The sequence below is a fragment of the Triticum dicoccoides genome, chromosome 2A, assembly GCF_002162155.2.
Source record: "Triticum dicoccoides isolate Atlit2015 ecotype Zavitan chromosome 2A, WEW_v2.0, whole genome shotgun sequence".
In the NCBI taxonomy this organism is placed as follows: Eukaryota; Viridiplantae; Streptophyta; class Magnoliopsida; order Poales; family Poaceae; genus Triticum; species Triticum dicoccoides.
The window spans coordinates 183,369,694-183,381,134 of NC_041382.1; the positions used below are offsets into that span (position 1 = coordinate 183,369,694).

The 11,441-nt window shown below is 46.4% G+C and overlaps 1 protein-coding gene across 1 annotated transcript; it reads left to right on the plus strand.

The window, feature by feature from the left end:
* Window positions 1-257: 257 nt before the first annotated feature.
* LOC119359238 (TIR-only protein-like) lies at window positions 258-1,178 on the plus strand. The gene is made up of 2 exons (XM_037625526.1): window positions 258-829; window positions 978-1,178. The coding sequence occupies exons 1-2, from the start codon at window positions 258-260 to the stop codon at window positions 1,078-1,080; spliced, it is 675 nt and encodes a 224-aa protein (XP_037481423.1). The 3' UTR covers window positions 1,081-1,178.
* Window positions 1,179-11,441: the final 10,263 nt, after the last annotated feature.

Consider the following 11,441-nt stretch of genomic DNA (forward strand, 5'->3'; position numbering starts at 1 on the left):
TAGCTCCCGCTCTCTACCCTTATATAAACCCGAGCTCCCCGATCGGTCATTTCACCAACGGACATTTCGATCCATCCATCAGTTTGATCAATTCATCCGGCTGCTGTCGTGAGCTACCCAACTGTACGTCTCGATCGTTCCGGACCTAGCTAGCTAGCTACCTGCACACTCGTACGGACGGCCGGTAGCAGTACAGATCTCCATCTATCCACGCACGCACACGTACGCCGCTGAGCTTGCTCGACCTAGCTCCATCAATGGCCTCAACCGGAGTTTCCCGTAGGTCCTCCATCATGGCGTCCCGGCTGAGCGCGTCAGCGGAGGCCATGCGCGCGAGCGAGGGGGGGAAGCAGCGACACGCCGTCGTGGGGCGGCGGGTGGAGTACGACGAGGAGTCTCTGGCCGGCGAACCCCAGTACGACGTGTTCATCAACCACCGCGGCGTGGACACGAAGCGGACGGTGGCGCGCCTGCTCTACGACCGCCTCGCGCAGAGCGGCATCCGCGGCTTCCTGGACAACATGTCGATGCGGCCGGGCGACCGGCTCAGGGAGACGATCAGCGCCGGAATCAGCGAATGCAGCGTCGCCGTGGCCATCTTCTCCCCGAGCTACTTCGACTCGGAGTACTGCCTGTGGGAGCTCGCCACGCTCGTAGAGTCACGCAAGACCATCATCCCCATCTTCTACAACATCAAGCCCTCCGACCTCGTGCTCCCCGAGGCCCTCGCCGCCTCCGACGACTACCTCCCGCAAGACGTGGAGCGCTACAAGTACGCGCTCCGCGAGGCCAAGAACACCGTCGGCCTCACCTACGACTCGGCCACAGGGTACGTCACTCATGCATGCATGCATGCATCATTTTCTTCCTCTTCGATATACTAAGTATAATTCCATCTGTGCCGTGAATGTCCACGCGCAAATGCATGCATGCAACCAATTGGGAGCTAACTGTATGCAATGGCAATCTCTGTGCAGGGACATAGCCGAGCTGGTGTCAGCGGCAGCCGACGCGGTGCTGTACCACATGGAAAAAATGGAGAGAGTGCAGAGGAGGGAAACGATCGTTTCAAGGCTCTAATTTTGAACGGAAAATCAACGGCTACTATTCAGCGAAGTACCCGGCTCCACGTCAGGAATAACAAATAGTCGAAGGGGCAGATTAACAGTCAAATAATTAACATGGAGAGGATTCATTCGTTCGTTTTTTTTTTTTTGAGGGGACATTCGTTTTTCTTTGGTTGATTCATTTTCGGCATTAGGTTCATGGGTGCATGCCGTAGCCGCCAATGTGTGGTAAAATAAGCTATACGGCTGGCCATGCAGGCACCGCAACTTCAGATTTTGCAAATAATGACGGGCATATGTACATGTACTGCACAAAGTCAAATAATATAGTTCGATCACATATTCCACAATTGTTTCTGTTTACAAAATTTGTGAGGCCTTGGATCTTCACCAATGGTGATCTTTTAACCATGCCCAAACAGCTTCTGTTGATCATGCAGCCTGCGCCCTACGAGCAAACAATGGCATTGTTTCTTTTTGGAATATGTAATGCATATTGTTCTCCGCCCACTAAAAAGAAACAATTGATCTTCCGCCATTTCTAGAGTGCCACAATTATTTTGGTAAGGAGCAGATCAGTGTCGTCATCTATGAAAGTATCAGCCTTGTGCTTACCAACTCCTCGAGCTACCGCGCCTCGCGTAGTACTGCTCTCGGGAGCCCACCATGCTCGTCGAGATATGTACTAATGCATAAAGTGAATTAAATTTGAGATTGATCACATATTCCATAATTAATTTTGTTTATGAAATTTTAGGTGTTGGATCTTAACCAATGGTGATCTCTTAACGATGCTCGAAATAGGCTTTCGTGCCGCTTTATAAATAAAGCAACGATGCATACAACCAGCATCCAAGTTCTGAAATAGCTTCCGTGGATCCTCCAACTTCCACCTACGAGCCAAGAATGATGTTGTTTCTTTAAAAACAACCATAAACAATGTAGATGTCCTTCGGTTGGCATTTTAATATTATGTTATTTTTGTACATTTTACATGAACCTTGAAGACGATGGTTTCTTCAAATGGAAGTCGAGAAAACCTTGTTTTGGAAAACGTAAAGAACAAAACTTTGTAGCTAAAATATCATGACTCACTTTCCCCTCTAACACCCTGGACGATCACATCCTAGAGCATTTTACCCTCCAACTGGTTTCTGTTACTGCGAACCAACCTGTAGTTGGATGGTTAGAGGGACTGTGGTATCCCTAACCTACCAGGGTTTAAATTCTGGTGCTCGCATTTATTCCTGGATTTATTTCAGAATTTCCGGCAATGCGCATTTACGGTGACTTCGTAAATTTCAAGAAGATATGCCGGCTCAGTCTTTCGAAGGTGCTCATAGCGCTTGTGTCTGTACTGATGTTCAAAAAAAACTGGTTTTTGTTACATAAAATCTTCCATAGAGGGTTCTATAAAGTATAACAAAAATCATACATGTACTTCGTCGATGAAGAATATGTTGCCCTTTTTTCACATGTCATAAATGGTTACATTTGGTAGCTAAACTATCATTCACGTAAACTGACTCTTTGTAAATTACTCCAAAACGTAATTGTTTAGAGGGTTAAGTAAGTCTGAAAAAAGCTCGAGTTAATTTCTTGAGGGAAACGCAAAAAAAGAAATCTTGAGGGAAAAAAGTTTAGGGGGGGCAACGCGGATTTATTTTATCCTTCAAGAAAAAAAATACCACTGTACATTTTTGAAGTGTGATCCTGCAATCGACCTGCCTAGAAAATTATAAGGACCTAATGTGTGTGACTCATTACTCACTGGTGTTGATTTCACACATCACGATCCCTACTTTCCGCAAGCTATACATGTGTACTACTGTGTGTACGTGCGGCGGAAGAATATTTTCAATGTCTTATTTTTTTTCTTTGATGTTTACAGTGGTAGCTGTACGGTACGTGAACAGTAAACCACATGGATTCAAACTATTTAGTCAAGGCACCGCGTTAGATATACTGGAAATTTACTGTGCAAAATTTCACTTGGCATGGATCGATTTCATATTTGAGGGGTGTAGAATGTGAAGATTTTGAATTTCCAACTGCAGACAAGTAATATGGGTCTGCATGTGAGGTGGTGAGCCCAACAACACATGTTGTCCGTTAATGCAAATTGACTCAAATTCTTGGCAACTAAGTATATATTTTATGATCAATTTTTTTAGATAACTAACCTTGGCTTAGTGGTTGGGCATGCGGTTCTGCAGCCTAACGACCTGAGTTCAATTTCTGAAATTGACATGGTACTCATACTAAAATGGTTGTATGCATTCCTAGTTGGTGAAGAGGCTAGAAAGTGAAAACCTCTCCCATTTTTAAGGTCACTCCTGCATTGGGCGACTCGGACGGGCCGCTACCCTAGCAGCCGCCGAGCCCCAATCTACTCCCTCCTCTCCTCCCGTCGTCGGGCTAAGCCCAATGGCAAATGGTGGTGGCGGGGGTCTCTCATTCTCTCCCGTGACTTTGGGTGGGGTGGGGCCCCCGATGTGTGGAGGCACGGCTGGTCGGGTCCTGCGGCGCCGGCGGGCAGCTCTGCGGCCGGTCGGATCTCGGATTGGCGGCGGTGGCATGAAGGGCCTAGCGGATGGATCCGCTGTACGTGTGGTCTGACCTTCGGTCAGATTGGATCTGGCCGGTGCGGCCTGCTCCTTGCGCTGCGGCGGTGACCGGTGGCGGTCCCATGCACACGAGGCTGGATGGAGATTCCTCGAGCAGATCCGGGTGAAAACCCTACTCTTTGCTCGTTGCCAAGGCTGCCGATGGCGGCGTTTTCTGTGTCATCCTCTTCTTGAAGGCATCGCCATGGAGAAGCTCTAGACCCCTATCCGCCATCTCTGGGAGAAACCTTAGATCAGTCGATCTAATGACGGCGGCGCTCTTGTGTCGTATCCCTCTTGGAAGCGTCATTCTTGGAGGTATACATAGGCTCGAGGGACCAGTGGACAACATTTGCGATGGAGCGACGTTCCATGTGACGCATCAATGACGTGGAGTTTCGGCGGCATGGCACGACAGGGCCTCGACGACGAATGTGTGATGTTGAACGCATGTAGGAAGGAGGTGTTGGCTGGTGCCATGGTGGCGTCGACAGCAGGCCTGGCAACATATCGATGCGTTAGTATATGCTCTGAAGATGGATCGATGGAAGACGACGGTGAGAACCTATGAGAGTGCGTTGGACTGGTTTGTGCCCCAGACATGGCATATGGCTTGGTTGGGGCCTCCGGCTTTAGATGTTATGCTTACGTGAGAGGTCTGCATATACGGCTCATAATTTCTGCACCCCTTCATCATTGGATATGAGTAGCGTTAGATGTTATCAAGATGGCAGCTTCAGACATATTGATGTATTACTTTGTAAGGTCTTTAAGAATAATTAATAAAATAATTGCATGCATCTTACAGATCCAGAAGCAAGGGGTCATCCTCCTTTTAAAAAAAGAGATGGTAACGGTTCCATCAAGTGGTTTTCTGATGGATTCTCGATGGCCAATTTACTTGACACTATAGGAGTTGACCTTTCCTATAATCTTTTTTTGAAACACACTTTCCAAGAATCTAATATTTTAAAGATATTTTTTGTAATCTAGCTTTATACTCCCTCTGTAAACTAATATAAAAGTGTTTAGATAACTAAAATAGTAATCTAAATGCTTTTATATTAGTTTACGGAGGGAGTAGGTATTAGTATTAGATTAAGTTGGTGATGGCCTATTTCACCTCACATCTTCCCCAAATATAATTTGTTTGCAACAAATGGGATCACCTCCTTGATTATAATCTTGCTGTTAGGATGGAGGCTCATGAAGAGCTCGACCTTAAATTAACGAAGCCATCAATTTACAGAAAAAAGAAAACATGAGTGGGAGATAGAAAGTGCTCAACAAAAAAACTCGAAGGCAATGATGGGAGGGAGTAAAACACTTGCAATGCATTGTCCTCCGTTGCGACCTACACCTAAAAGGAAACTTGGGTCATCGGGAAGACACCACCATGAACGCATCGTGCCCGTGCCTGCACTCAGAAGACCAAACTATGGATGCAACAACCATCTATCCCCGCCGCAGCAAAAGCCAGCTGCCCTCAAAGCCGGGATCGAAAGGCGTCTCACGGACGGCGGGCAACGCGATTCACCCTACAACCAAGATGGACCATGGAGCACATCCCTTCGAGCGTCGTCCTAAACCCTAACCTGTCTACTAGCCGGAGCTGAGACACCAGGATTCCTCTCGCCGCCACCGGCCGCCAAAGAGGCAGGCAGAGGGGAGGCAAATCCACATGCTCGCCGGGGGAGATCAAGGTGAAAAAAAGCTTTGCACTAGTCGCCTTGCAAGAGGGGAAAGAAAGAGAACACATGTGTAGCAAGAAGTTTGACTCGGAGAAAGGCTTGAACTAGAATAAGTTTGGAATGTCGAATTACAAAACTTAGAACAACCTTACACTTTCTTTTGACTTGACCCAAATTAAGACTCAAACTTTGAATCTTAATGGAATTTTTTTGATTCGTTTCTCATAATTCAACCATGATTTCTCTTCTTCTTCTTCCTCCGTAGGAAGACAATTCGGTCATCTTATCCATGGTACTTTTTTTAAAAAATGTTAAAAACTAAAGACTGCTGATCGCCAGTCCTTAAGCCGGAGCTTTGAATCGTCCATCCACCGGCTTGTTGACACTGTTCCTGGAATGGGGACATGATCGGCATGTAAATTCCATCCGGCCCTGCCATTTCCAAGTTTTCGAACCCGACAAAGGTTTAAAAAAAGAGAGAAACGCAGATTCTACTGGAGACCAGAATCTGGAATCCTGGAACTTGGCAGGCACGGAATCCTCTCCGTCGCTGTCGTCCCGGCGGCACGCAGGAGAGCCCGGCCCGCCGCGTCCCTTTCACCCGCCGGCGAACTGCCGCTGCCCCTCCCGGCTTAACCCAGCGGCGACCCGCTCCTGCGCGCGCGCGCGCGCGTTTAATTCGTGCTCCACATGACACGGACGCCTTCCTTCCCGGCCCCGGTCAGCGCGGGCGCCGTCGCCAAACGCCACATGCCTCCCTCTCCCTCTCCCGGTGCTTCGCCGCGACCTGGAACCGCAGTCAAACCGCGCATGTTGCGTTCAGCTCCTGTCCTGTCTCTCGACGCAAATTTCAGTTCGAGATGTGTTTGTTATACCGGTGCGGACTGTGACTCGCCGGACGCATGTTGTCCTTAATTGTGGTCAGGGATCAACTTCCTTGCCGAGACGTGGTCGCCGATCAACCGGCCGGCGGATCGTGCCCGGGCTAGGTGGTCGTGGCTCGCTCCTGGAACTTGTGCGGCAGCTTCTGTCGCTGGGCACAGTGTGCCTGTTTTACATGTTCAAAGGATTGTTGGGTACTCTAGGGACAAAAATAACACATTAGTGTTTGAAATGCGGTAGAAAATCATGGCCCTAGTTGATGAAAAGAGAAGATCAATCTTGACTGGCAAGGTAAGACGCATGCAAAGTCCAGAACAGTGTAGCATTGCTCGACCAAAACAAGTGCTTGAAACTGAAGTACGTGTGTGCAACAGTCCTACCTAGAAGGCTAGAATGGCTTTCTTTTGAGATTTTTATTATTATCTACACGACCAAGAAGTACACGCTGCTAAGATTTGTGAAAACACGCACTAATCCAAAAAAAACAACAACGAAGATAAAAGACTCGTTCGCAACAATAAAAGTACTCCCCTCCTACCAGACAGGAACACCAATCCATCACTCTCGAGCTCCAGTGTCTGACAAGGACGGGTTTACTTGTATACGAGAAGAAGACGAAGACGAGCCCATCATGCATGCCTCGAGCAAAGCTTTCCGTTCCATGTGTCGCAACGACTCCCGTGTCTCGTTTCTCCGTCTGCTCCCGGCAGATCCAGAGAAAGAGAGAGGTCAACTCCTCCCACCCTACCACTACTATACTACTAGTACAATTCCGATCTCTGATACTTACTCGGATGCTGCGCGCGTTGGAGCGTTTCCCCGTCCAACAAGCAACTGCGCAAGAACCTTCTGCGCCGCTTCCGCCTGGCGCCGTCTCTGTTGTTTCTATTTTTCCACGCAGCGGGAGAAATCGCGGGGACCTGCCGGCGGCCGGCTGGCTGCGCTGTCTCGCCTGACTAATCAAACCAACGGTCCAGGCGTACCCAGCACCGTCACTGTGAATGCACGGGGGAGTACTAGTAGGGAGACCATTCGCTGGGTGGCATGCACGAGCAGCCAGACTGCTGCCCGGATCGAGCTGTTCCTGTTCGTGGATGAGAATGCAGCAGCCACCCCCGGCGTTAAGGGGGCCAACTGACCAGGCGAGTCCGGGTTGATGGTCCGGTCAGAGCCTCAGAAACTCGGAATTTTGACAGGATCAAAGGTCAGCATGTAACTGTACGGCAGAGAAAGAATGGAGGGATACTCTAGTTGTACTATTCAATTTCGACTGGAGCTTCTTTCTGTTCCCTGCGCGTGATCGGCCGATGGCTAAGGCTGTTGGTCGTCTTAGCGACCGGTGTTAAATGTTGGTAAGCGAACGTAGTCGATCGTTTTTGTTCTGGCGAGGCAGTGAAGCATATGTTGATAAAGAGTCAACCAACCGCCACCATTTTTTGAAGTTTCGATTTGCGAAGCTCTCTAGCTAGACGGCGACGGTTTTTGAATCTAGAATTCACTGGTCCGGATCCAGGTCCAGTGGTCAGAGATTCAAAACACTGCCGCGGGGAAGGGATGGCAGTAGATAGATTATAGTAATCTCCATCTCTACTACTTGGTTTCTTTGGTGGACCAGGAAGAAAAGGACTGGTGTGGTTCAAAACTTCGAATTGACTGTACCAGGAAAGTAAGGTCGTCAAATCAAACTAATCATATGTTACAGAGCTCGATGAACTTGTTGGGAAACCTCTTCGGATAAAAAGGGAAGATCGAGTTACAGCTTCCAACATAGTACTTAGTCACACGCACGCACACGCGTCAGGAAGAATGTTAAGCAGGCACAGGTTGAACCGGAGCTCCATCGGTCCGCCTTCTTTCCACCGTTCCACGGTTTGTTCGTATCTTCAAAAGCTAGAAAAAAACACCTTTTTCCACCGCCTCCATGAAAGTTAAACTATGACAGGTAGACTTGTGAGGGCATGTACAATGATGGCATATGGATACATATGTCCCATGACAAGAAGTAATTTGAGGCATCTACATTAGTTTTTTCTCTTCAATGCAAGCTATCACTAGTGAGCCTCATTAAGAAATAGAAAATAAAGACTCTAGTACACATGCATCTCTACTTTTCACTCAACCTTTTCAGCTTTTGTCACCGGACCACATTTTTTCTCTTCAAACACCCGCCTCCTGGAGAGGATCCCGCTTCCCTATCCGAACCTATTTTACGTCATATCCGATCCTACATGACATGCGAGGCATCACCTTAAGGCTATGCATTGTACATGCCCTGATGTTCTTTGTCCAGTAGCTTTTCTTTCCGGAATTCTTTGCCCGGTAGCTAATTAAGCGTGTAAACATGCTACTCGCTTCGTTCACAAATGTAATATGTTTTAGATATTTTATTAACATGAACTATATACGGACTGGAATAAGCGAAGAAACACACTAAAAAAATGTCTAAATACATTCGATTCACAAAGAGTTAAAACATCCTATATTTGTGAACAGAAGGAGTATTTGGGAGGAAACTTAGCCTCTTCATATTTTAAGATAAAACCAATTTTGATAAACTTGGAAAGAACAACTAAATTTCTATCTACAAGTTCATTAATGATGAGATGATATTACTACCTCACCGCTTCGGTGGGTCGCTCCATGACCTAGGACATGTGGCGTGCCAGGCCGAAGGCACGGTCCGCAAGAAAGAGGAGTGTACCCATTTCTATTAATTCATTCTTATGGAAAGTACTAAAAATGTTTTTGAATGTATGGATCAGGTGTATGAGTTGATACCTTCAAGAATCAAATCCTTTTCTCGCCCACCCAACCATAAAAGAAAAAAATCGTCACGGCAAACAATAGAGCTGCCATACCGAACAGTACTGTTGCTGTATCTATAGTGGACGGAGGAACGAGAGGGCACGACCTCGACTGCCTAGGGCCTGGCATCGCCCTGGACCAACTAGGTTCTCAGGTTGTCACGACTATAGGTGATGATAGGATTTTGTTATTATGTTTGCTGCAGAGTTACATCGTTTATGGTGGGTCCTCGTGACGCTCTGGCGAAAGCCTTGCTCAACATCGTGTCGGTGCCGGTGTGGCAATGCCCTCAGGCGTCGTTCCTCACTTGATGGCATTATCGAGCATCCTTGATTCACCTCTACCTCTCGCGGTCTAATCCTCGCCAACTTGCCTCCCTTTGGGGTGTCCTTGCGAGAGGGCAAAAACCTAAATGTGGATCTTTCAAAAGAAAGCCTAGATTTGGCTTGCCAAGACAAAGGTGGTGTGGACCACATTGCCCCCCTTTGGACATGTTCTTCACTGAGGTAGGATCCGTGTTGGTTTGTATGTTGTTGGTATCCACTTTGGCTCTAGCAAGCTCATCCTAGGAGTGTTAACATCATGCTCATGCGGCTACCTTAGGTGGCAAGGATTACAATACACAGTGAAGGATCTCGTATTGTGGCTTCTTGGTTGCATGGGATCACTCGATGGGCATTGACCGACATTTGAGGATATCTTTTGTGATAGACGAGGCCTATGGTGTTTTGTGGTGGCGCAGAGGATGGGGCCCATGTTTTTGAGTCCTCTACACCGTCCAGAAGGTGTTTTTGCGTGCATTCTGAGGCCTACAAGGGAAATCTCTCCCCCAAATAATTGGATCATCCGGATCTGGTCTAATTAGTGGTGGGTGAGGTATGAGAGTGTGCCTAGTCAAGGATACAGATGTTCGTTGTACAATGTTGGCGGTTTACGACATCATCAACCAGTTGTCTTCTTTGTAGAGTTGGATTTCCTCTTTCCGCGTTGAAGGTTAGATAGGTCTTGCATCCCGTGTACTTGTGTGGATGCTAAGCAAGGATAGTTTTGTGACATACTATGTTGTAATGTTTGTCTTTTAGGCTTATAACTATACACTTTTATTTTAATGCATGGAGGCACAAGTTTGGTTTTCTCCATAAAAAGATGAATATATTATAAATGTTGTAACGATGAACAACACCAAAAAATAGTTTTGGATGTCCTGCAAAATACACGATTACCCTTCAAAATTGTTTGTGCTTGAAACTGTTCTAATACTTGATCATCTTGAAAAATGCTAAACATAGTAACAACAATGTACCAAGGAGATCATGTGAGAGATATCCCACAAACCTTTTTTTTTGCTATGAATATGTGGATCTTTATTGCTTGAGTAACATGAGATTACAATCAGTCCTAAGGCAATGACTGAGGAAAGAAGGGCATTCCTCTGGCCAACAGTGTGCAGCCTATAAGGAGCAGGCTTGCTTGGCACAAAGGTCCGCCATATAATTCCCCTCCCCAGGGACATGCTTAATAGAGAAAGAAATAAACGATGACAACTTTTCCCCAATATCATCTAAGATAGGCGCAACAACCGATCTAGAATTGCCGCGCGAAGATTAGAGGTTCACCACCTCTAAACTATCCACCTCCATCACTACGTGCGAGAATCCACGTAGCTGTGAAAAATAACACCTTCTCGAAATGCAATGGCTTCTGCAATTAAAGGATTTGTAACTTCGAAAAAGGATTTACTCCAAGCACCCATGAACAAGAGATGGGAGCGAACGACGCCACCCCCGCCTCCACACCGGGCTTCAGTATTACTCCAAGCACCCATGTACGAGAGAGATATCAGGCGAAACCTTACGTGGCGCTTCTAACACATTATCGGTTGTATACGTACAAAGGGCACACCCCCTCGTATATGTTGCTTCTCTAATGGGCGGGCCATCTAGCATCGCCTGTATGCGATCAGAACGTGTGACTCGGCCTGGTTTTGTGAAGCTTCTAGAAGTCTCCGACCAATATGTTTTTTTGCTGATATTTTTCGGTTTTACTTTTCCCTTTAAAATTTCATGAACATTTTTTAATTTCGAGAACCTTTTTCAATTTTTTTAATACTTTTTAAATCCGAAAACTTTTTTGTTCCCGCAATTTTTTTGAACTCTCTACCATTTTTTCAAATTCATGAATATTTTTAGAATTCGCGAAAATTTTCTTGAAATTATCTACATTTTTCTGATTTCATAACTTTTAAATTTGTGAATATTTTTTGATTTTGTGAACTTTCCAAACTCGTGAACATTTTTTTATTTAATCTGCAAATGCTTTTCAAATCTAGCAAAAAAACTGAGAGATTTTTTTAGTCAGCAGCCAGAAGTTAGCGCAAAAGTTAATGGGTT

Excerpts from the sequence above, each read along its gene's own strand:
- LOC119359238 (XM_037625526.1), top strand. The coding sequence starts at position 258 with ATGGCCTCAACCGGAGTTTCCCGTAGGTCCTCCATCATGGCGTCCCGG. Across the intron at positions 830-977 it reads ACCTACGACTCGGCCACAGG|GGACATAGCCGAGCTGGTGT; the intron begins GTACGTCACTCA and ends ATCTCTGTGCAG.